Raw genomic sequence first — 27,246 nt, 5'->3', positions numbered from 1 at the left:
TCAGACAGAGCCAGCTGTAAAACTTTAAGAACAAGGTTAAAGGGACAGTCAACACCAGAATTTGTGTTATTTTAAAAGATAGATAATCCCTTTATTACCCATTCCCCAGTTTTGCTCAGACACTACGGTTATATTAATATACTTTTTAGCTCTGTGATTACCTTGTATCTAAGAATCTTCTGACAGCCCCCTGATCACATGACATTTTATTTATTATCTATTGACTTTCATTTTATCCAATTAGTGCAGTGTCTGCCACAACCCACGGGCGTGCTCACAATGTTATCTATATGGTTTACCTGAACTTGCTCTCCCCTGTTGTGAAAAGCAAATACAAAAGCATGTGATTAAAGGCGGCCTTCAAGGGCTTAGAAATTACCATATGAGTCTTCCTAAGTTTAGCTTTCAACTAAGAATACCAAGAGAGCAAAGCAAAATTGGTGATAAAAGTAAATTGGAAAGTTGTTTAAAATGACATGCCCTTACCCCAGGGGTTGAAGGCATTCAAAACTATCTATGTTCCCATTCAGAGCTGGTGGAAAATGGCCCAAAGTCATTCTGAGAAATAAAAGGCCCTATTAAAGGTTATGTGCTTATGAATTGAGGGCCTTAGAGGGGATAAAAAGAAGTCAGCAGTATAAAATGGATAATTGTGTGCAGGAGTACAGTATGCTTAAGTTGGATGGGCTAAGGGGCTGACCACATTATTATTGATTTTTATGTATGCATTTTGGTAGTATTACCCTGTTAGCAATTGTTATCTTACTTTTGTATAACTTAAGTTGACTATTGAAGATAAGCAAAGCTGCAAAAAAGCTATGTCGATGTTTATTTTTCTTATCTTCTCTTATTTATTTTTTTCTGTTGTTGCCCTGCACGGGCGTAATCAAATTGTTAGAAATTTATATGCTGAACAATAAAAAATTAAAATTGAAAAATGACATGCCCTATTTGAAACATGAAAGTTTTTTTTGGACTTGACTGTCCCTTTAAGGCTCCAAGGAGGAGCAACAGACTTAAAGACAGGCCTCATTTTGACCAAGGCCTGCCAAAAAGATTGCACATCTGGCACATCCGCCAAACGTTTATGTAGTAAAACTATTAAAGCAGAACTCTGACCCTTCAGGGTACTGACTGTCAATTCCTTCTCCAGGCCTTCCTAAAGAAAAGATAAAATTCTAGGAATTCTAATTCTACTCCAAGAGTAGACCTTGGATTCACACCAATAAAGATATTTACGCCATATCTTATGGTAAATCTTTCTAGTAACAGGCTTGCAAGCCTGAATTATGGTCTCAATAACCAACTCGGAAAAACTACGCTTAGACAGAATTACGCGTTCAATCTCCAAGCAGTCAGCTTCAGAGAAATGAGATTTGGATGAAGGAAGGGACCCTGAATCAAGAGGTCCTTCCTCAGAGGTAGTCTCCAAGGTGGGAGAGATGACATCTCCACTAGGTCTGCAAACCAGATCCTGCGAGGCCACGCAGTGGCTATTAGAATCACAGACACCCTCTCCTGTTTGATACGAGCAAATGACTTGTGGAAGGAGAGCAAACATAAGAAACATGTATGCCAATCCCTTTACTGGCTTCCTCTTGTCTCCAGGATTAAACACAAAATTTTGACTCTGACACACAAAGCCCTCAATTACACTGCTCCCCCCTACATCTCAGACCTTGTCTCCAGTTACTCTCCCTCCCGTCCCCTTCACTCCGCTTATGATCTCCTACTCTCCTCCTCTCTTGTTACCTCCTCACATTCCCGTCTACAAGATTCAAGACTGGCTCCCATCTTATGGAACTCTCTGCCTCGTTCCACAAGAATCTCCCCTAGTTTTAAAAGCTTCAAGTGCTCCCTTAAGACTCTACTATTCAGGGACACTTACAACCTACACTAACCCTCCTATCTCCACTGCTATCCCATAAAACCCATAGCATGTAAGCATATGAGCCCAGCTGTTTGTTGTTCACCTTCATAAGAGCCGACTACAACAGTGCAACTCTCAGCAGGATCCTCTCTCCCCATTTGATCCTTGTAATCTTTTTTTTATATATATACCATCCATGTTCATAGCGCTGCGGAACCTGTTGGCGCTCTACAAATACCTGATAATAAAAACCTTAAAATCCAAGGAACCACCAGAGTATCTATCAGAATGGCCTGCAGATCTTTTGACCTTGAACCATGGCTTGGAAGCTTGGCGTTCTGACGAGACACTATCAGATCTAACTCCGACACCCCCCATTTGAGGACTAAGCTGGAAAACACCTCCGGGTGGAGTTCCCACTCCCCGGGATGAAAAGTCTGTCTGCTCAGAAAATCAGATTCCCAGTTGTCTACTCCTGGAATGTGGATGGCAGATAGACAGACAGCAATTGTGGGTCTCAGCCCACTAAAGAATCCGAGTAATCTCCTTCATGGCTAAGGAGCTCCGAGTTCCTCCCTGGTGATTGATGTAAGCCACAGAGGTTATGTTGTTTGACTGGACCCTGATAAACTGGGCTGAGGACAACTGAGGCCAAACCAATAGAACATTGTAAATCGCCCTCAACTCCAAGATGTTGATGGGAAGATCAGACTCCTCCCAAGTCCAAAGGCCCTGAGTTTTAACGAGTTCCAGACAGCTCCTCAGCCCAGCAGTCTGGTGTCCGTGGTCACAATCACCCAGAAAGGTCTCCGTAAACATGTGCCCTGAGACAGCTGTTCCCAAGAAATCCACCATGGGAGAGGATACCTTGATGACTGATCTGCATGGTGGCCATTCCATTGTATGAGCATGCACAACTGGAGAGCTCTCAAAATCGAGCAAAAGAAATGATGTCCATGGAAGCCACTATCAGACTGATTACCTCCATACATTGAGCCACTGAAGGATGAGCAGAAGCCTGAGGAGAGAGGCAAGAGGAAATGATTTTGTTTTCCTTACCACTGTCAGAAAAATCTTCATTAATAGAGAATCTATTATGGTCCCTAAGAACACTACTCTTGTAGCAGGGGAAAGGAAGCTGGTGCCTGAACCAATATGTCATCCCAGTAGGGTGCCACAACAATTCTATGAGAATGGATCACTGACAAAAGAGCCCCCAGAACCTTTGAAAAAAATTCTGGGAGCCATGGCTAGACCAAAAGGAAGGGCCACAAACTGGAAATGTTTGTCTAGAAAGGCAAATCTCAGAAATCTGTGATGATCCCTGTGAACACAGAGATATGCATCCTTTAGGTCTCTGTTTGTCATGAACTGACCCTCTTGTACTAAAGGAAGAATGGAGTGTATAGTCTCCATCTTGAGGGATGGAACTTGGAGAAACTTGTTTAGACACTTCAAGTCTAGAATGGGACGGAAAGTTCCCTCTTTTTTTGGGAACCACAAATAGGTTGGAGTAGAACCCGAGACCCTGTTCCTGCACTGGAACTGGAACTATCACTCCCAGGGAGGAAAGATATTGTATACATTTCAAGAATGCCTCTTTCTTTATCTGGTCTGCAGATAATCTTGAGAGAAGGAATCTGCCTCTGGGAGGAAAAGTGTTGAATTCCAATTTGTAACCTTTCTGCCAAACCGGGTCCAAACAAGGTTTTGCCCTTGTAAGGAATCACCAGAAGCTTGACTTTAGAGGAAACGTCCGCAGACCAGGATTTAAACCATAACACCCTGCGGTCTAGGACAGAAGTTTTAGCTCCTAGTCTAACAACCTGTAAAATGGCATCTGCAATAAAGGAATTGGCCAACAGTATACCAATGTCCTCGACAGAAAACAAATTCTAAACAATGGGAGATAGGGAAAAAGACACCGCTGGTTTCTCCCATTCCTATGAGATAATATCTCTAGCACGGTCCAGCACAGGAACCTCCTCCATGCACCGAAGGCAAAGAGAATGTCTGGGGGTTGTGTGTAAGGGAGTTATACTTAACAGTTTAACACTGGTGCTCTTTGCCTCCTCCTGCTGGCGAGGAGTAATATTCCCAACAGTAATTACTCAAGCCATGGATTTACCATATTTTAGTAAAGAAAATTGCATTTTCTAAAGAATTAGGGCATGTAGTTGTTTTACAGCAATGTCTCATTGACACCAAGGTTGTTGAAAGATCATTCAAGCACAGAGTACAGCTTGTTAAAGCAGGTCATTTCAGCATTAGCGACCCTGCAAGTCTAAGGGTCCGATGATCTAAAGGTCTCTAGGCTGGTAAGACTGGGAATAAAAAGTAGCTCTGGAAAAATTTGAAGACCAGCCCCAATTTTCTGTTGCGTCTGTAGAATGCACTTGCCCCTATTAGTTTCTAATAAAAAAAAAAGACTTTTTTTTTGTATAGGCACCATACAACCCAATTTCATCCATGACTCCCTTTCACAGTGTGAACATTATATCCATAGTGTGTTCTAGTGTGTCAATCTGTCTTACACTGTGACTTGATTAGACACTATAAGCCTATCAAAGGCCACTAAAATTCAACATGATCTAGGAAATAAAACTTACAAGGAAATACTATGTGACCTTAATACATATCACCTGACCAGCAGCATCACCCCCTTAAATTGAAGCTAACTATTCAGCTGCTGCAGCCCACCAGGAACTTTCCTGGTGTCCTAGTTGGCCAATTCTGCCTTGATATTTTACCCTTACGGGTGATTAGCCGTGCTTTACAAGTACCTACCCAATACATACATACATACCAACAAGGTCTGAGCATTACATGTTTGAATAGAAGCATTTTTCAGTATGCTTGTTTTATTAAAAACACGTCTAGTTATTACTTTTTTATACTAGTTATTACTTTTTTAGTGCTATATGGGTATCTGCCTAGGGCACCCACATTCAAATATTAGATAGGTTAACAGAGCTGTGATGGTTTGTAATGATTTACAACATGTCATTTTTGTTTAGAATGTTTCTTTAAGTGTAATTTACACATTTATGTAATCTAGTTGGTTTTTAATAACAAGGATATTAAACACAGTTTTGCAGCCATGAAAATATATAAATTATTTAAAAAATGACACAAGCAATGACTGCTTTAGTATGCTTTCTGTAAAGCTCAATGAGATGAAAACAAATTCTTTGACTTCACGTGGAGCACAGTTGCAGGGTGTCACTTTTCAAGGTAAAATTGAATTTAGTGATATATGAAGACGTGAAAGACTTCCTCATATATTATTCATTCCCTTCGTGCATCCGTCACACACATGGCATTTGTATTCAAATTGTTGTGTGACACTAGAAAATGTAACCTTAAATGCTTTATAGACTATATGTGCTGTAGAAACTATAATTAGAGCCCCCCTCTATTATCTGCCATTACTTTTTGCAGTATTTTCTACAAATAAGGAATGTTAAATACAGCAGTTGAAAAATGTCACCATAGTTTGCCAAAGGAGGGGAAATGGGTACTAGTTGACACAATGTTAAATATATACTGTAAATGTTAAAACCCATTTTTTTTTCATCCTATTTGTCCAGGGCCAAAGAACAATTTTGTTAGCAAAATTTGCATAGTGTTGCAGTCTAGAGACTATTATAGGGTTAGAGTGGAGCGTTATTTTGCGCTAGTCGTCACACCTTAACTTCGCTAGACAGAGGCTTTTTGCGCATCGGGTTGCGCTCATATTATAAGTTGAAAGTAAAAAGTTTGCACCAGAGCGAATCCCATCGCGCACTAACCAAATATTAGACCTCGTAATGTATTCTCCCCATAGAAGTCAATGGAGAGTGCCAACTAAAAAAAACCCAAACATCTATACTCATGCTCTAACCTGACAGGAGTTATGAAAATGTCACATTCCAATGTTCTTCACATGCAAAACAATGTACGTTTATTGTAAATACATATTGCGATATATATATATATATATATATATATATATATATATAGACTTAGACTATTTTATGGTATATATCATAATTTTCAATAATTTTTATTAATATTTTATATTTAATATTTCAAGAGGATCCCGAAACTTTATTCTCGTCAACCAAATGGCATGAACAAGGAGTGTGACATTAACTATTTTATAGGTAACTAGTCTTTTTTTCTTTAAGTGAAAAAGTTTGTCTTTCACACCTTGCTCATTTCCATTTAAAATACAATTTAATACGTTTATACGTTAACAAATAATTTTGCTTTATTATTTAGTAACTTATAGATTTAAAAATAAGTAGTTAAGTTGTAACATTAGCCCTGGAATTTGCATGTATTTACATATGTTCATGATATAATGTAACTGAATTCCAAAGAAGGTTTTTTCATATAATGAGTTAGGACACATTCTTAATAACTGATCCTGATGTTTGTTTTTATATTTCTAATGTTGTTTTAATTGATCTATTCAGTTCAATGAGGAAGGGGTTAATGATTTGGGTGTCCTTTCCTTTTCACTGCAGCCTATGATTAAGCACCACTAGAGGGCGTGAAATGCGTCAGCCGTCACCTGTTTCCTCCCTTGTACTGTGTCTTGCCTGTATGAAGTGTTTTTTAAACTTTTTCATTAAAGTATATATTTTTTATCTTACTCCCTTGGAAGCAGTGCCTGCATTTTTTCTTGTACTTTTAAATGTATTTATGTTGAGTTTTGTACAATTTTATAAAGTTATAAAGGCTCAAAGATATGAGGTCTCAGGTGTTAGAAAAAAAAGCAGGCAAAGGCTTTAACTGTGTTCTGTAGCATAGAGGTCCCCCTACCTCCCCCCCTCTTGGTGATCCTTACATATAAGAAACCCCCACCCCCCCATTCCATCCATTTTCTGTAGTGTAGCTCCCCATCCTTTTATTTATTTTTTTGCAGAGAAGGGCTCCTCCCACTCCCTCCCCCCTTCTCTGTTGGCCTGCCCACCCACCTACCGCGAGCACCAGAATATGATAGTTACAGACGGTGATGCACTCATTGTCACCGTCTGTAACGATCTGGCATCTGCTTTCATATGGAACTGTAGCACAGATCTTGCTCTGTTTCCATATGCAGACAGATGCCTGGAGCCCAGGACCAGCATCTCTTGGCTGTGACTTTACAGCCGAGGTTGCTGTAGCTTGCTGAATCTGCAACATATATATACGTTATACGGTACGATGCGCTTCATACCACATTACGTATATATTAAGTTCTAGTCCCAGCATAAAATAATCTGTTAAAATCTGACAGCGCTCAACCTTGTGTCTGTAGCTCCTAGTATTGTGGGTACCAGCGCCCCCAAAAAGGTGAATGTAGTGCTAAAAATAAATTCACAGAGCGCCTCCTAAAAGGCTAAGACACTAGTAGTGACAAGATTATTTAAATAAAAAATATATTGAAATTCTATAGGGGTATATAAAATATTTTATGCTACTTATAGCTAAAATATACAAACAAGATACAAAAGTGGATCCACTTAAAATTAACAATAAAATATGCATATATCTATATAAAAAACAATACAATTGTGGTTAAAAACCACAACAATATACAATCTTAATCACAAAATAAATTACAATAAAACAGCTGTTGATGGTTGGATAAAAAATATAAATATATAAAAACATCAATTTACTGAGTAGGTGTCCATAAATATGTAGGTCCCAAACTTTAAATTCTTTCCAGAGAGTGAATGTCCAATATGAAGATTCTATTTTAAACAGTTATCCTTATATATCCCTCGATAAACGGTGAAATGATGAAGTGTGTAAAAAATTACTGACTAAGTTTGAATAGCAGTTTTGCACTATGTTATATTTGTTTTATTACAGGTATATCTTTGAATGAATTGATCCCTGAGACATAGGATCCATTTCTGTATTTTTTCATCGTTTACATACAGGAATAACTTTTTAGGAGCATCTCTTCACATCTTGTATTCACATAAGGGTCACTTTATAAGTGTGTTATTCACTTTGATACATCCTAAATATTCATTTGGCTTATTTTTTCACATTTTTTCCTTTTTCTTTTTTCATTTTTGTGTACACACATTTTTGATTATTCAAGCCCACTTCATCACATCATCTTTTCAGGATTTTTTGGATATTCACAATCATTTTTGAAATTTGTTTTAAAACCACTATGTTTTTCTTTTCATATCTGGGAAATGTTGTTTTTTTTTTGGATTTCTTACCTGGGGTCTACTCTTTTTCAAATTGACTATCTTTTAAATTTGCAGGCAGAATTAGGCTTGCGAGGGCGCAAAATGCTAAAGTTTGTGTCATTCTTGCCGCAAGATTTTTTTGGCGCGAAGTTACGTTTGTTGATGCAATTTCGTCATTTCCGGTGTCTTAGTTGACGCCGAGTCCTTCACAAGGTTGCATCTTCTGTGAGGCGAGTGTGTCATTTCCGAATGTTTTTGGAGCCAAAAAATATTTTGCTGTTTGTGCTGTGCGTCATACTTGGCGCCAAATATTTTCATTATTTAAGACCCCATTCCATATTGCATTTTTTTTCCCATTCCTGAAAGTGCCATATAGGAAATTGATCATTTTGCTTTTTATGTTGTTTTTTTCTCTTACATTTGCAAGATGTCTCAATCTGATCCTGTCTCAGAAGTCACTGTTGGAACTCTGCTGCCGGATAACGGTTCTACCAAAGCTAAGTGCATTTGTTGTAAACTTGTGGAGGTTATATCTCCAGCTGTGGTTTGTAATAGCTGTCATGATAAACTTTTACATGCAGAAAATGTATCCATCAGTAGTAGTTCATTACCTGTTGCTGTTCCCTCAACATCTAATTGTCAGGGTTTTTTCCCTGTTGTGTTTGCCATGTGCTGCTGGCAGCCATTTTACTCACCTCTCTTCCTGACTATGGTGCATTGTGGGGGATATCTGCTCAATTCCTGCACTTCCTTTTATGGCCAGACTGGTGTGCATCATCCATGTGAGACAGGATGTAGTCTCAGAATTGTAATGTCATCACTTATTATTTAAAGGGCCTCTGTTCAGTATGCTTTGCCTTTGCGTTGTCTCAGACCTGTTTGTGAGAGTTCCTGTGTATTACCTGGCTGCCTGACGTCCTTCCTGGTTCCTAATCCCTGGCTTGTTCCTGACTCTGCTGTTTTCTTTGTTCCTGATTCCGGCTCGTCTGACTATTCGCTTTGGCTCCTGGCTCAGCTCGTCTGACTACCAGCTCTGGTTTTGATTCCTGGCTTGTTATTTGACTTGTGGACTTTTTATTATTTTTTGCTATTAATAATGGTGTGATTATTTTTGCACTTCTCGTCTTAGTCTGATTCCTGGCACCCTGACACTAATGCACAAGATATACCTGTACATTTAAAAGAATTTATTTCTGATTCTATACAGAAGGCTTTGTCTGCTATTCCGCCTTCTAATACATGTAAAAGGTCTTTTAAAACTTCTCGTAAGGTTGATGAAATTTCAAATGACTGACAACATACTGAATTATCCTTCTCTGATGAGGATCTATCTGGTTCAGAAGATCCTGCCTCAGATATTGACACTGACAAATCTTATTTGTTTAAAATGGAGTATATTCGTTCTCTGTTAAAAGAAGTGTTGATTACATTGGATATGGAGGAAACTAGTCCTCTTGATATTAAAACTAGTAGACATTTAAATTCTGTTTATAAACCTCCTGAGGTTATTCCAGAGGTTTTTCCAGTTCCTGATGCTATTTCTGATATGATTTCTAAGGAATGGAATAGGCCTGGTACTTCTTTTATTCCTTCATTAAGGTTTAAAAAATTGTACCCTTTTCCAGCAGTTTCTTTAGAGTTTTGGGAAAATATCCCTAAAGTTGATGGGGCTATCTCTACTCTTGCTAAACGTACTACTATTCCTACGGAATATAGTACTTCATTTAAAGATCCTTTAGATAGAAAACTTGAATCTTATCTAAGGAAAGCCTATTTATATGCTGGTCATCTTCTCAGGCCTGCAATTTATTTGGCTGATGTTGCAGCTGCATCAACTTTTTGGTTGGAACATTTAGCGCAACAAGAATTGGATTCTGATTTATCTAGCATTGTTCGCTTACTCCAACATGCTAATCATTTTATCTGTGATGCTATTTTTGATATCATCAAAATTGATGTTAAATCTATGTCTTTAGCTATTTTAGCTAGAAGAGCTTTGTGGCTTAAATCTTTGAATGCTGACATGACTTCTAAATCCAGATTGCTATCTCTTTATTTCCAAGGTAATAAGTTATTTGGTTCTCAGTTGGATTAAATAATTTCAACTGTCACTGGGGGAAGGGAGTCTTTTTGCCTCAGGATAAAAGACCTAAGGGTAAATCTAAAGCTTCTAACCATTTTCGTTCCTTTCGACAAAATAAAGAACAGAAATCTAATCCTTCCCCCAAGGAATCTGTTTCCAATTGGAAGCCTTCCTCAAATTGGAATAAGTCCAAGCCGTTTAAGAGATCAAAGCCAGCCCCCAAGTCCGCATGAAGGTGCGACCCTCATTCCAGCTCAGCTGGTGGGGGCAGATTAAGATTTTTCAAAGATGTTTGGATCAATTCAGTCCAAAATCAGTGGATTCAGAGTATTGTCTCTCAGGGGTACAGAATAGGATTCAGAGTAAGATCGCCTGTGAGAAGATTTTTTTTCTCTCATGCATTCCAGCAAACCCAGTACAGGCTCAGGCTTTCCTGAAGTGTGTATCAGATCTGGAGTTATCAGGGGTAATAATGCCAGTTCCATTTCATGAACAGGGTCTGCGGTTTTATTCAAATCTATTCATTGTCCCAAAGAAAGAAAATTCATTCAGATCAGTTTTGGATCTAAAGATTTTGAATCGATATGTAAGAGTACCAACTTTCAAAATGGTGACTATAAGGACTATTCTGCCTTTTGTTCAGCAAGGGCATTATATGTCCACAATAGACTTGCAGGATGCATATCTTCATATTCTGATTTATCCAGATCACTATCAGTTCCTGAGATTCTCTTTTCTAGACAAGCATTACCAATTTGTTGCTCTTCCTTTTGGCCTAGCGACAGCTCCAAGAATCTTTTCAAAGGTTCTCGGTGCCCTACTTTCTGTAATCAGAGAGCGGGGTATTGCAGTGTTTCCTTATTTGGACGATATCTTGGTACTTGCTCAGTCTTTACGTTCTGCAGAATCTCACACAAATCAACTAGTGTTGTTTCTTCAAAGACATGGTTGGAGGATCAATTTACCAAAAAGCTTTTTGATTCCTCAGACAAGGGTAACCTTTTTAGGTTTCCAGATAGATTCAGTGTCCATGACTCTGTCCCTAACGGACAAGAGATGATTAAAATTGGTTTCAGCTTGTTGGAACCTTCAGTCTCAATCATTCCCTTCAGTGGCTATGTGCATGGAAGTTTTAGGTCTCATGACTGCAGTATCGGACGCAATCCCCTTTGCTCGTTTTCATATGAGACCTCTCCAGCTTTGTATGCTAAACCAATGGTGCAGGGATTATACAAGGATATCAAAATGAATATCCTTAAATCCCAATGTTCGACTCTCTCTGACATGGTGGTTAGATCACCATTGTATGATTTTAGGGGCCTCTGTCGTTCGTCCAACCTGGACTGTAATCACAACAGATGCAAGTCTTTCAGGTTGGTGGGCTGTTTGGGAATCTCTGACAGCACAAGGGGTTTGGAAATCTCAAGAGGCGAGATTATCAATAAATATTTTGGAACTCCGTGCGATTCTCAGGGCTCTTCAGTTTTGGCCTCTGTTGAAGAGAGAACTCTGTGGCTTATGTCAATCATCAGGGTGGGACTCACGGTCCTCAAGCTATGAATGAAGTATCTCGGATATTTGTTTGGGCGGAATCCAGCTCCTGTCTAATTTCTGTGGTTCATATCCCAGGTATAGACCATTGGGAAGCGGATTACCTCAGTCGTCAGACTTTACATCCATGGGAGTGGTCTCTCCACCCAGAGGTGTTTTCTCAATTTGTTCAGATGTGGGGTCTTCCAGAAATAGATTTGATGGCATCTCCTCTAAACAAGAAACTTTCCAGGTCCAGGGATCCTCAGGTGGATGCTTTGACACTTCCTTGGTGTTATCATCCTGCTTATATTTTCCTAGTTCCTCTGCCAAGAGTGATCTCCAAGATCATCATGGAGCAATCGTTTGTGCTGCTGGTGGCTCCAGCATGGCCTCATAGGTTTTGGTATGCGGATCTTGTCCGGATGTCCAGTTGCCAACCTTGGCCACTTCCATTAAGGCCAGACCTTCTATCTCAAGGTCCGTTTTTCCATCAGGATCTCAAATCATTAAATTTGAGGTTATGGAAATTGAACGCTTAGTCATAGAGGTTTTTCTGACTCCGTGATTAATACTATATTAAAAGCTCGTAAGTCTGTTTCTAGAAAGATTTATTATCAAATTTGGAAGACTTACATTTCATGGTGTTCTTCTCATAAATTTTCTTGCCATTCTTTTTTAGAATTCCTAGAATTTTACAGTTTCTTCAGGATGGTTTGGATAAAGGTTTGTCTGCAAGTTCCTTGAAAGGACAAATCTCGGCTACCTGATATTCATTGTTTTGTACAGGCTTTGGTTCATATCAAGCCTGTCATTAAATCAATCTCTCCTCCTTGGAGTCTTAATTTGGTTTTGAAGGCTTTACAGGCTCCTCCATTTGAGCCTATGCATTTTTTGGACATTAAACTATTTTCTTGGAAAGTGTTGTTCTTTTTGGCCATCTCTTCTGCTAGAAGATTTTCTGAATTATCTGCTCTCTCTTGTGAGTCTCCTTTTCTGATTTTTCATCAGGATAAGGCAGTTTTGCGGACTTCATTTAAATTCTTACCTAAGGTTGTAAATTCTAAAAACATTAATAGAGAAATTGTTGTCCCTTCTTTGTGTCCTAATCCTAAGAATTCTTTGGAGAGATCTTAACATTCTTTGGATGTGGTGAGAGCTCTGAAATATTATGTTGAAGCTACTAACGTTTTCAGGAAGACTTTCAGTCTATTTGTTAGTTTTTCTGGTTCCAGGAAAGGTCAGAAAGTTTCTGCCATTTCCTTGGCTTCGTGGTTAAAGCTCGTGGTTAAAGCTTTTGATTCATCAAGCTTATTTAGAGTCGGGTCAAGCCCCGCCTCAGAGAATTACAGCTCATTCTTCTAGATCAGTCTTCACTTCCTGGGCTTTTAAGAATGCTTTAGTTGATCAGATTTGCAAAGCTGCAACTTGGTCTTCTTTGCATACATTTACTAAATTCTATCATTTTGATGCATTTATTTCTTCGGAAGCAGATTTTGATAGAAAAGTTCTTCAGGCAGCTGTTTCAGTTTGATTCTTCTTCTAATTTAAGTTTTTTCTTTTCAATTATGAGACTAAACTTATGATTTGGGTTGTGGATTAATTTTTTTCAGCGGAAAATGGCTGTTTTTATTTTTATCCCTCTCTCTCTCTAGTGACTCTTGCGTGGAGTTCCACTTCTTGGGTATTGCTATCTCATACGTCACTAGCTCATGGACTCTTGACAATTACATGAAAGAAAACATAATTTATGTAAGAACTTAAATGATAAATTAATTCCTTTCATATTGGCAAGAGTCCATGAGGCCCACCCTTTTTTATGGTGGTTATGATTTTTTTGTATAAAGCACAATTATTCCAAATTCCTATGTTGATGCTTTTTACTCCTTTCTTATCACCCCACTACTTGGCTATTCGCTAAACTGAATTGTGGGTGTGGTGAGGGGTGTATTTATAGGCATTTTGAGGTTTGGGAAACTTTGCCCCTCCTGGTAGAATTGTATATCCCATACGTCACTAGCTCATGGACTCTTGCCAATATGAAAGAAATTAATTTATCAGGTAAGTTCTTACATAAATTATGTTTTTCAGCCCAAACCTTAAGTTAAAAATAAAACCCACCCAATAAACCCTTAAAAAACCTAACACTAACCCCCGAAATCAGCCAATAGGATTGAGCTTCAATCCTATTGGCTGATCCAATCAGCCAATAGGATCGAGTTTGCATTCCATTGGCTGATATGTTAGGGTGTTAGGTGTAAACATAACTTTTCTTTCCCCATAGGAATCAATGGGGTTGCGCTACGGAGCTTTATGCTCCTTTATTGCAGGTGTTAGGCTCTCCCCATTGATGTCTATGGGGAAATCGTGCACAAGCACGTAAAACCAGCTCAAAGCAGTGCTGGTATTTGGGTGTGGTATGGAGCTCAATGCTGCCATATTGCCTGCTAACGCCGGGTATTTGCAAACCTGTAATAGCAGCGCTATAAGGAGGTGAGCGGTGGAAATAACTTGCAAGTTAGCAGCGAGCCGCTCATAACGCAAAACTCGTAATCTGGCTGATTGTTATCTAGGATAACTAATGCAAAAATTACACACACTAACAAATTAGAGCAGGTTATTTTTTTGTTTTAGAATGTTCCATAGATATTATATTAGGCTAACTAGAAAGCTAATAAAACTGCTTATTCCCATGTTAAAGGAATACTAACTTTTGCTGACCTTAAGCAAAACGCACTCAACATTAAACATTGCAATGTTAATATAAATAAAAGGTACCTTTCTCCAACATTGGTGTGTCCGGTCCACGGCGTCATCCTTACTTGTGGGAATATCTCTTCCCCAACAGGAAATGGCAAAGAGTCCAAGCAAAGCTGTCCATATAGTCCCTCCTAGGCTCCGCCCACCCCAGTCATTCTCTTTGCCGTTGCACAGGCAACATCTCCACGGAGATGGTTAAGATTATGTGGTGTTTAGTTGTAGTTTTTAATTCTACTATCAAGAGTTTGTTATTTTAAATTAGTGCTGGTATGTACTATTTACTCTGAAACAGAAAAAGATGAAGAGTTCTGTTTGTGAGAGGAAGATGATTTTAGCAGACAGTAACTAAAATCGTTTGCTGATTCCACATAGGACTGTTGAGATGAAGTAACTTCAGTTGGGAGAAACAGTTAGCAGACTTTTCTGCTTAAGGTATGACTAGCCATATTTCTAACAAGACTGTGTAATGCTGGAAGGCTGTCATTTCCCCTCATGGGGACCGGTAAGCCATTTTCTTAGTCTCAAACAGAATAAAGGGCTTAATATGGGCTATAAAACTGGTAGACACTTTTATGGGCAAAATCGATTGCTTTATTTGGGCATTTTATACATGTTTATGCTTGTAATTCACACTTATAAGCTTGGGGAACGTTTTTTAAGGTCAGGCACTGTGTTAGACACCTTTCCAGTCAGGAAGGGCCTTCCCAGTTGTAGGCTGAGCCTCATTTTTGCGCCATTAATGCGCAGTTACTTTTGAGTGCTAGACATGCAGATGCATGTGTGAGGATCTGAAAGTAGTTGGAAAAGTTCCTAGAAGGCTTCATCTGGTATCGTATTCCCCCCTGGGTTTGGTTAAGTCGCAGCAAAGGCTGTAGCTGGGACTGTAGAGGGGTTAAAACTGTAACCGGCTCCGGTTTCTTTATTTTAAGGGTTAAAGCTCTGAAAATTGGTGTGCAATACTTTGAATGCTTTAAGACACTGTGGTGAAAATTTGGTAAATTTTGAACAGTTCCTTCATACTTTTTCACATATTCAGTAATAAAGTGTGCACTGTTTAAAATTTAAAGAGACAGTAACGGTTTTGTTTTAAAACTTTTTTGTACTTTTTGGACAATTTTAAGCCTGTTTAACATGTCTGCACCTTCAGATAAGCTATGTTCTATATGTTTGAAGATCAATGTGTGTCCCCCTTCAAAATTGTGTGATAATTGTGCCATAGCGTCCAAACAAAGTAAGGACAGTATTGCCACAGATAGTAAAGTTGCCCAAGACGATTCATCAGATGAAGGAAGTAGACATAGTTCTACATCATCTCCTTCTGTGTCTACGCCAGTTTTGCCCACGCAGGAGGCCCCTAGTACCTCTAGCGCGCCAATGCTTATTACTATGCAACAATTAACGGCAGTAATGGATAACTCCATAGCAAATATTTTATCCAAAATGCCTGCATATCCGAGAAAGCGTGATTGCTCTGTTTTAAACACTGTAGAGCAGGAGGGCGCTGATGATAATTGCTCTGTCATACCCTCACACCAATCTGAAGGGGTCATGAGGGAGGTTTTTGTCGGATGGGGAAATTTCAGATTCAGGTAAAATTTCTCAACAAATTTAAATTAGAGCAACTCCGCGCACTGCTTAAGGAGGTGTTATCTACTCTGGATGATTGTGACAACCTGGTCATTCCAGAAAAAATATGCAAGATGGACAAGTTCCTAGAGGTTCCGGTGCACCCGACGCTTTTCCTATACCCAAGCGGGTGGCGGACATAGTGAATAAGGAGTGGGAGAAGCCCGGCATACCTTTTGTCCCCCCTCCTATATTTAAGAAATTATTTCCTATGGTCGACCCCAGAAAGGACTTATGGCAGACAGTCCCTAAGGTCGAGGGGGCAGTTTCTACTTTAAACAAGCGCACTACTATTCCTATCGAGGATAATTGTGCTTTCAAAGATCCTATGGATAAAAAATTGGAGGGTTTACTTAAAAAGATTTTTGTACAGCAAGGTTACCTCCTGCAACCCATTTCGTGCATTGTTCCTGTCACTACAGCAGCGTGGTTCTGGTTCGAGGAACTAGAAAAGTCGCTCAGTAGAGAGACTCCGTATGAGGAGGTTATGGACAGAGTTGACGCACTCAAGTTGGCTAATTCTTTTATTTTAGATGCCACTTTGCAACTAGCTAGATTAGCAGCGAAAAATTCAGGGTTTGCAATTGTGGCGCGCAGAACGCTTTGGCTAAAGTCTTGGTCAGCGGATGTGTCATCCAAGACAAAATTGCTTAATATCCCCTTCAAGGGTAAGACTCTCTTTGGGCCAGAATTGAAAGAGATTATTTCAGACATCACTGGGGGAAAGGGCCATGCCCTCCCACAAGATAGGCCTTTCAAAGCCAAGAATAAGTCTAATAGGCCTCTAACTCTGCATCCTCTAAACAAGAGGGTAATGCCTCTCAAACCAAACCAGCCTGGAAACCGGCGCAAGGCTGGAACAAGGGTAAGCAGGCCAAGAAGCCTGCTGCTGCTAACAAAACAGCATGAAGGAGTAGCCCCCGATCCGGGACCGGATCTAGTAGGGGGCAGACTCTCTCTCTTTGCTCAGGCTTGGGCAAGAGATGTTCAGGATCCCTGGACACTAGAAATAGTTTCTCAGGGTTATCTTCTGGAATTCAAGGAACTACCCCCAAGGGGAAGGTTCCACATGTCTCACTTATCCTCAAACCAAATAGACAGGCATTCTTACATTGTGTAGAAGACCTGTTAAAGATGGGAGTGATACATCCAGTTCCAACGGCGGAACAAGGAATGGGATTTTACTCAAATCTGTTTGTAGTTCCCAAACAAGAGGGAACTTTCAGACCAATTCTGGATTTAAAGATCCTAAACAAATTTCTCAGAGTACCATCGTTCAAGATGGAAACCATTCGAACGATTCTACCCACAATCCAGGAAGGTCAATTTATGACTACTGTGGATCTAAAGGATGCGTATCTACATATTCCTATCCACAAAGAACATCATCAGTTCCTAAGGTTCGCCTTTCTGGACAAACATTACCAGTTTGTGGCCCTCCCATTCGGGTTAGCCACTGCTCCAAGGATTTTCACAAAGGTACTCGGATCCCTTCTAGCGGTTCTAAGACCAAGGGGCATTGCAGTAGTACCGTACTTGGACGACATTCTAATACAAGCGTCGTCTCTTTCAAAGGCAAAGGCTCACACAGACATCGTTCTGGCCTTTCTCAGATCTCACGGATGGAAGGTGAACATAGAAAAAAGTTCCCTGTCTCCGTCGACAAGAGTTCCTTTCTTGGGGACAATAATAGATTCTTTAGAAATGAGGATTTTCCTGACAGAAGTCAGAAAGTCAAAACTTCTAAACGCTTGTCAAGTTCTTCATTCTATTCCTCGTCCTTCCGTAGCTCAGTGCATAGAAGTAGTAGGATTGATGGTTGCAGCAATGGACATAGTTCCTTTTGCGCAAATTCATCTAAGACCATTACAACTGTGCATGCTGAAACAGTGGAATGGGGACTATACAGACTTGTCTCCAGTGATTCAAGTAGATCAGAAGACCAGAGACTCACTCCGTTGGTGGCTAACCCTGGACCACCTGTCCCAGGGAATGAGCTTCCACAGACCAGAGTGGGTCATTGTCACGACCGACGCCAGTCTAGTGGACTGGGGCGCGGTCTGGAAATCCCTGAAAGCTCAGGGACTATGGTCTCGGGAAGAGTCTCTTCTCCCGATAAACATTCTGGAACTGAGAGCGATTATCTGAGTCGTCAGACATTCCATCCGGGAGAGTGGGAACTCCACCCGGAGATCTTTGCCCAGTTGACTCAATTATGGGGCATTCCAGATATGGATCTGATGGCGTCTCGTCAGAACTTCAAGGTTCCTTGCTACAGGTCCAGATCCAGGGATCCCAAGGCGACTCTAGTGGATGCACTAGTAGCGCCTTGGACCTTCAACCTAGCCTATGTGTTTCCACCGTTTCCTCTCATTCCCAGGCTGGTAGCCAGGATCAAGCAGGAGAGGGCCTCGGTGATCTTGATAGCTCCTGCGTGACCACGCAGGACTTGGTATGCAGACCTGGTGAATATGTCATCGGTGCCACCATGGAAGCTACCTTTGAGACAGGATCTTCTTGTACAGGGTCCATTCGAACATCCAAATCTGGTCTCCCTCCAGCTGACGGCTTGGAGATTGAACGCTTGATTCTATCAAAGCGTGGGTTTTCAGATTCTGTGATAGATACTCTAGTTCAAGCCAGAAAACCGGTAACTAGAAAAATTTACCATAAAATATGGAAAAGATATATCTGCTGGTGTGAATCCAAGGGATTCTTATGGAATAAGATCAAAATCCCTAAGATCCTTTCCTTTCTACAAGAGGGTTTGGATAAAGGATTATCAGCGAGTTCTCTAAAGGGACAGATTTCTGCTTTATCTGTCTTATTACACAAACGACTGGCAGCTGTGCCAGATGTTCAAGCATTTGTTCAGGCTCTGGTTAGGATCAAGCCTGTTTACAGACCTTTGACTCCTCCCTGGAGTTTAAATCTAGTTATTTCAGTTCTTCAAGGGGTTCCGTTTGAACCTTTACATTCCATAGATATTAAGTTGTTATCTTGGAAAGTTTTGTTTTTGGTTGCTATTTCTTCTGCTAGAAGAGTTTCTGAGTTATCTGCTCTGCAGTGTTCTCCGCCCTATCTGGTGTTCCATGCAGATAAGGTTGTTTTGCGTACTAAGCCTGGTTTTCTTCCAAAGGTTGTTTCTAACAAAAATATTAACCAGGAGATAGTTGTTCCTTCTTTGTGTCCGAATCCAGTTTCAAAGAAGGAACGTTTGTTACACAATTTAGACGTAGTCCGTGCTCTAAAATTCTATTTAGAAGCTACAAAAGGGTTCAGACAAACTTCTTCTCTGTTTGTCGTCTATTCTGGTAAAAGGAGAGGTCAAAAAGCGACTTCTACCTCTCTTTCTTTTTGGCTTAAAAGCATCATCCGATTGGCTTACGAGACTGCCGGATGGCAACCTCCAGAAAGAATCACAGCTCACTCCACTAGGGCTGTGGCTTCCACATGGGCCTTCAAGAACGAGGCTTCTGTTGATCAGATATGTAAGGCAGCGACTTGGTCTTCACTGCACACTTTTGCCAAATTTTACAAATTTGATACTTTTGCTTCTTCAGAGGCTATTTTTGGGAGAAAGGTTTTGCAAGCCGTGGTGCCTTCCGTTTAGGTAACCTGATTTGCTCCCTCCCTTCATCCGTGTCCTAAAGCTTTGGTATTGGTTCCCACAAGTAAGGATGACGCCGTGGACCGGACACACCAATGTTGGAGAAAACAGAATTTATGCTTACCTGATAAATTACTTTCTCCAACGGTGTGTCCGGTCCACGGCCCGCCCTGGTTTTTTAATCAGGTTTGATGAATTATTTTCTCTAACTACAGTCACCACGGCACCCTATAGTTTCTCCTGTTTTTTTCCTCCTGTCAGTCGGTCGAAAGACTGGGGTGGGCGGAGCCTAGGAGGGACTATATGGACAGCTTTGCTGGGACTCTTTGCCATTTCCTGTTGGGGAAGAGATATTCCCACAAGTAAGGATGACGCCGTGGACCGGACACACCGTTGGAGAAAGTAATTTATCAGGTAAGCATAAATTCTGTTTTTCATTTTGAAAAACGAAGCTCCCTTTAGCATAAAAATAAACTTTTACTTTCTGTCAATGACGTCGTTATCCAGCGTCTAAGCAATAACATACTTGCCAATCATATGGCCAGTATTAGCATGTAATTTAAATACATTTTCGTCACTCATCGCATGCGCAATTGTTTTCTATTAGTCTTGCATGCGCATATTGGCACAGAAGCCGACATCGCTGACAACAGACAGAAAATAACGCATGCGCACATTAAATTTCAATCTATCCGATGACGTTGCGTGAAATCGCGCATGCGCATTGCGCCCGGTAGTCGCCATCTTCCAACTGGAGTTGTCCTCCAGGATTGGAATACAGCTACGGACTATAAATCAGTGGGTTTGGAAAACAATTAAAATTAAAAAAGTTATAAATTCGAAAATGAATAAGATTTCAAATAGGATGTACATTGAAAAAAGATTTATTTAACAGTATACTATTGTTACAACACGAGAGTATATTTGACTACAGTTGCCCTTTAATAAACTTTCCACTGTAGCACACTGGATGAATCTGCCAGACAATTATGTTCAAGGACAGAAAATTCTACTGTATATCTTATTAATCACAGTTTATCTGCTTACAAACCCTTTTAGTTTCCAAAATATTACAATAAATATTTCAATGTTTTTAGAGTTTATAAACGTAGCAGTGTGTAAGTGTAATTGTTACTTTTTTTTTAATCAAAATGTACAAAGCTTTATACATTACAAACAACATTCCTTCATTTTATGATATAAGCCTCAAAGATTTGTCTCACTCACCACTGAGGTGTTCAGACTTGACATAACAGGGCCATACACAGATTTGCACTTATTAGTCTGTAGTTTACAAGCTGATATCAATAACAGCACTTCATCTGGATCAGTGGCAACCTTAACATCAGAAAGTCCTTTGGCCCAAGAGGAAGAACTAACAAGCCACATGAATGAAAACACCACAGTCACAATGAAATCCTGAAATGAAAAATATAAAATTAATAATATTAGGGAGTTATTCAAATACAAACAATAAACATACTAGTAACATTGTACCCTCAGAAAAAGTTTATGTCTACAATACTTTGTAAAGTTAGATGTTTCCTCTTTTACTAGCGCTAGTGAACTTAAATGACCATTAAATACAGTAGAATTGCATATCCAACGAATGCATAATAAAAAGACAATGACATTTCAAATGAGTAGACAAATTTCAAAGTAACTTCTATTTTCCTAGCCCTGTGTCATGTGAGAGGAATTAGCTAATCCAAATTGCATAAACATATATAGTGTGAACTCTTGGAAATGCACAGTTGGAGCTGGTACCTCAAAAAGTGTGCACATAAAAAGATTGGGCACATTTTGATAATGGAAGTAAGCGGAAGATATCAGTTCAGGGGTGGTGGTGACAATGTCAAAGAGGGCTATTCCACCTAATATAGCGAACAGTCCTTCAGCCATGGAAGAGGGGCATACTATAGTGAACAGTCCTTCAGTCATGGAAGAGGGGCATACTATAGTGAAGAGTCCTTCAGTCATGAAACAGGGGCATACTGTAGCGAACAGTCCTTCAGTCATGGAAGAGGGGCATACTATAGTGAACAGTCCTTCAGTCATGAAAGGGGGCATACAATAGTGAACAGTCCTTCAGTCATGGAAGAAGGGCATACAATAGTGAACAGTCCTTCAGTTATGGAAGAGGGGCATACTATAGTGAACAGTCCTTCAGTCATGAAAGGGGGCATACAATAGTGAACAGTCCTTCAGTCAGGGAAGAAGGGCATGCAATAGTGAACAGTCCTTCAGTCATGGAAGAAGGGCATACTATAGTGAACAGTCCTTCAGTTATGGAAGAGGGGCATACTATAGTGAACAGTCCTTCAGTCATGAAAGGGGGGCATACAATAATGAACAGTCCTTCAGTCATGAAAGGGGGGCATACAATAGTGAACAGTCATTCAGTCATGGAAGGGGGGCATACTATAGCGAACAGTCCTTCAGTCATGGAAGGGGGCATACAATAGTGAACAGTCCTTCAGTCATGGAAGAGGGGCATACAATAGTGAACAGTCCTTCAGTCATGGAAGGGGGCATACAATAGTGAACAGTCCTTCATTCATGGTCGAGGGGCATACAAGTCTGGGCCATAAGCAGATGTTGGTTTAGGAGACTCTATTATTCGGAAGGTTGGTAGGGTAATTTGTCACCCAGATCCCTTAAATAGAACAGTTAGTTGTCTTCTTTGGGCTTGTGTTAGGTATATTGCAGGGCATATTGATACATTGTTAGAAGGATCTCTGTCTCATCCTGCAATCATGGTGCATATTGGCACTAATAACAGAACCAGTGGAAGATGGAGTGTCCTAAAAAATTACTTCGGAGAATTAGGTAGCAAGCTTGAAGGGACATAAAACAATTGGGATAGAGACAACATATAATATGTACATTAATTACTTTACCTGCAAATTTATACTGCAGTGTCTCACTATTAACCCTTTTTCTTTAAGTTTCCGAATTGTACAGCGCTAACTCCCCCCCACACAATTCCTTTTATGGCTGTATCTATATCCACCTTTGATTTGGTAGAATGCAAGACTTTAACACTCATCTGCTGGAGCATGCCTAGAAGCAAATAAGCTGCTGTGCCTGTGTTTCTGATGCTAAACACTGATAAGGGGGGTGGATCAGACAAATCCATTCAGCATGGCTATGTAACTAATTTTGCTTATTTTTGAAAATTATTTTAAAATACTTGCCAGCAATTTATAAACATTTTTTTATGTAAACTATTTTTACTTAATTAGCCCTTTTAGTATATGCACAGATCTCAACATGTTTTATGGCACTTTAAAGCAAGTACCTCTAAGGTAATATTTTCAGAGATATTACCAGTGCCATGTGGTATCTCAGTAATGCAGAAAGAGCTAAAGTGAAGAGCAGTTTATTCCTGGTTAAAATCATGGTGTAAAAATGAGGGTTTGACTTTTTAGAGCACTGCGCAGACGGGTGCAGTTGTGTTGGGGGAGAGGGTGGTAGCATGCTTAGAGAGGGGGGGAGGTCAGTCCGAACATAATAGACAGATCAGTCTGTGAATACGACAGACCTAGAATATCTCAAGGAATGGTTGACAGAAGGAAATGACACATTAGAAAGTTTGGAGGAAAGCACATCAAGTAGCAGCAGAAAGCACATGGAAATGAAATGTATCACAGCAAATGCAAGAAGCATGATGGGTAAAATGGGGGACCTGAAGCTCTTAGTTGTAGAAGATGACTATGATATTATAAGTTTAACTGAAACCTGGTGGGTTGGTTCACATGACTGGGAAGTTAACTTAGAGGGTTATACTTTAGTTAGAAGCAGAGGCGGCTTTTGAGTTAGTGAGGTCTTAGGCAAGGCTTAAATATGAGGCCCCTAGACACAAAACAAAATGCAAAAATGAACCAAATAAATCTAAATATGAATTTCTCTGGATATCGCTGAAAGAGTAGAGGAAAAAGGTAGAAAGAGAGAAAACAGAGATTGAATATAAAGGGTAAAGAAAGGAGGAAACAAGAGGTGAGGTAGATTGGAAATTTGGAAAAGAAGGAGAATGAAGAGAGAGGAAAAAGAATAGTGAAATATATAGCGAGAAAAGAATGGAGAGAGAGAATGGACAGAAAGAAGAGAAGAAAATAGAGACAAAGTTAATAGAGGAGAGATAGAAAGAAGAGTGAAGAGAGAGAGAATAAAAGGAATGGGAAAGAGAAGACAAAGTAAAGAGGGAAACGAAAAAGAGAGAAGAGAAACAGAAAATAGGGGAGAGTAAAGAGAGATAAAGAGAAAGGAGGGGGGAATAGAAATATAGTGTACAAAGACAGAAAGAAGAGAGGATAGTGGAGAGACTGAGAGAGAGAAAAGAGAAAGAATAGAGAAATAGAGAGTGGGGAGAGACGAGAGAGAGTGAAAAAGCAACTGGAGAAGGAGAGAAGATGAGAACGTATAGAGGCAGAAGAGTAAAAAGAGAGGACACAGTGAGAAAAGAAAGAAGGTAGAATGAGAGAGGGGGAAAAGTGGGAAAAGAGAGGGCAGAGAAAGAGGGGAGAGAGAGAAGGAAGATTAAAGAGAGGGAAGGTGAGAGAGTGAAGAAAAACAGAAAAGCAAGTGGAGAGAGTGTTTATAGAATAGAGATTGGCAGAGACAGATAAGGGAGAGCATGATAAGAGAGTTTGAAGAAAAGGAAGGACAGCGTGGAGGAAGACAGTAAAGAGAGAGATGGAGAGATAGTGAAAAGAAAGAGAGAAGGGAGGGGCAGAGAGTAAAGGAACAAAGAAAAGGGACAAAAAAGAGAGGATGAAGTGATAGAGCAGAGAGAGGAGAGAAAAGAAAAAGAGAAGGGGATAGTGCAGAAAGAGAATGTAGTTAGTAAAGGAAAGTCATAGCAGACCTGGCAGGTGTTTTTTTTTTTAAATCATTATTAGAATTTCAGACAGGATTATCCTCTGGAGATCCTTCAAACAGGCTATCCCATGTCCCCTGCTTCTCTTCAAGCAGTGTGTAGATAATTCTCACATCCTCAGGTTCTTTAATTGTTCACACTAATCTCTACTCTCCTCCTTTCATTCAAACCTCTATATGTCTACTTGCTGTGTGTGATTCACATGGTGCACCATTACTACCCCGCATGGTACTTATGTTTTGAGACACTAAGGAGACAACACGGGTGGCATTTACATATACAGGATAGGAGGGTGCTCAATTTAAATACTCGGCCACATCTCTCCTTTTGCAGCATTTTGGAACATGTAGTTCCTGGGTAAAAAGTAGTAACCGTCAGAAAGTCAGGGACAGAGCTAAAAGGCACTTTCTATGCTTCTATGTCAACTATCCAACAGTGTTTTTTTACTCCTTGCGGTGCCATGCACATCCCGCATATAAAAAATTCCAATATGAAGATAAAAACACACTGTGAGGCCCTTGTTTAAGTAAGGTTTTAGGTGACCACCCATTTGGCCTAGTGGTAGAGCCGCCTGTGTTTAGGAGGGACAGGAGTATTAAAAGGGTAGGATTAATTTGCATGTATATTAAACCTGACCTTAAACCTACAAGGGAAGATATTTATGATGATACAGGGACCAACGAGTAGTTGTAAACGGATTATACTCAGATTGGACAAAGTTAATCAGTGGAGTCCCACAGGGATCAGTACTGGGCCCTGTATTTTTTTACAATTCTATTAATGATTTGGAAAAAGGAATAAATTACAACATCTCTATTTTTGCAGATGATACAAGTTGTCTAAGGACATTAGGTTAGTGAAGGATGAAATTGCTTTACAAGGGGTTCTACAAAATTTAGAAGAATGGGCAGGAAAATGGAAAATGAGATTTAATACTGGAAAATGCAGGGTTCTACATTTTGGAAGTAGAAATAAGCAGAAAACCTATTATTTAAATGGGACAAGACTTAGCAAAACAGAGGAGGAAAGGGATTTGGGAGTAGTAATAGATAACAAGCTAAAGATGGGTGGACAATGCAGGGCAGTGGCTTCTAAGTCTGATAAGATTAAGATTATTAAAAGAGGCACTGATGCAAGGGAGGAAAGCATAAATCTGTCAATATATAAATCGCTAGTAAGACCTCATTTTGAGTATGTAGTGCAGTTCTAGGGACCAATCTCTATAAAAAAAAACATTACAGACTTAGAAAAAGTTCAGAGAAGGGCCACAAAGCTAATAAGGGGAATGGAGAATTTAAGCTACGAGGAGAGGTTAGCCAAACTGGGTCTGTTCTCTAGAAAAAGGCGTTTGAGAGGTGACATGATTACTTTATATAAATATATTCAAGGCCCATATACAGAGATGGCGGAAGCTCTGTTTATTCCAAGAAAGTTGTTTGTGAAAAGAGGTCACAATTTAAAGGGACTCTGAACCCCATTTCTTTCTTTTGTGATTCAGATAGAGCATGCAATTTTAAACAACTTTCTAATTTACTTCTATTATCACATTTTCTTCATTCTCTTGGTATCTTTATTTGAAAAGCAAGAATGTAGGTTTAGAAGCCGGCCCATTTTTGGTGAACAACCTGGGTTGTTCTTGCTGATTGGTGGATAAATTCACCCACCAATAAACAAGTGCTGTCCAGGGTCTGAACCAAAAGTTGGCTGGCTCCTTAGCTTTGATGCCTTCTTTTTTAAATAAAGATAGCAAGAGAACGAAGAAAAATTGATAAGAGGAGTAAATTAGAAAGCTGCTTAAAATTGCATGCTCTATCTGAATCACAAAAGAAAAAAATTGGGTTCAGTGTCCCTTTAAGGCTAGAAGAAATTAGATTTAAAGGGACAGTCTACTTGAAAATGTTCTTTTAAAAGATAGATAATCCCTTTATTACCCATTCTCCAGTTTTGCATAGCACTGTTATATTAATATGTTTTACCTCTGTGATTACCTTGTATCTAAGCCTCTGCAGATTGCCCCACTTTCTTAGTTCTTTTGACAGCATTGCATTTTAGCCAATCCTTGCTGACTTGTATATAACTCCACGGGAGTGAGCTAATGTCATCTATATGACACACATGAACTAGCATTGCCTAACAGTGAAAAACTGTCAAAATGCACTGAGATAAGAGGCGGCCTTAAATGGGTTAGAAATCAGTTAATTAGTCAACATAGGCTTGGATTTTAACAAAGAATACTAAGAGAAAAAGAAAATTTGATGATAAAAGTAAATTGGAAAGTTGTTTAAAATTGCACGTGGTATATGAATCATGAAAGTTTAATTTTGACTTGACTGTCTCTTAAATCTCCAGCAACGTAAAGATTTTTTCACTGTAAGAGCAATTCAATTGTGGAACTCATTACCTCAGGAGGTAGTAAATGTCAATACCTTTGATACATTTAAACATAGTTTAGATATATTTCTGGCTAGAAACAGATTTCAGGGATATGATTGCTGGTGTTAAATGGGTCACTTTTTTAATGGGATTAATTTAAGATCAATTGGAGCTTTTATTGTAGTTAAAGTAAGATTTGTACATAGGTTAAACTCAATGGACTTCTTTCTTTTTTCAACCTCATCTACTATGTTACTATGCATGTTAGTTTACAATCCAAATTCTCAATTAATTTTCAACACATTTTCAGGACCATTTTTCACTTAATACATT

General features: G+C 39.6%; 1 protein-coding gene across 1 annotated transcript in view; it reads right to left on the bottom strand.

Annotated features, from left to right (window-relative positions):
- The window catches only part of SYNPR (synaptoporin), a 320,418-nt gene that overhangs the window by 50,664 nt on the left and 242,508 nt on the right, over positions 1-27,246 (bottom strand). Inside the window, exon 4 of the mRNA XM_053689389.1 lies at positions 20,889-21,080. Coding sequence (XP_053545364.1) covers positions 20,889-21,080 — 192 coding nt within the window. The remainder of the gene's footprint in view (positions 1-20,888; positions 21,081-27,246) is intronic.

Source organism: Bombina bombina, chromosome 7, assembly GCF_027579735.1.
Source record: "Bombina bombina isolate aBomBom1 chromosome 7, aBomBom1.pri, whole genome shotgun sequence".
NCBI lineage: Eukaryota > Metazoa > Chordata > Amphibia > Anura > Bombinatoridae > Bombina > Bombina bombina.
The sequence above is the reverse complement of the archived record's forward strand: the minus strand, read 5'-3'. Positions and strand labels throughout refer to the sequence as shown.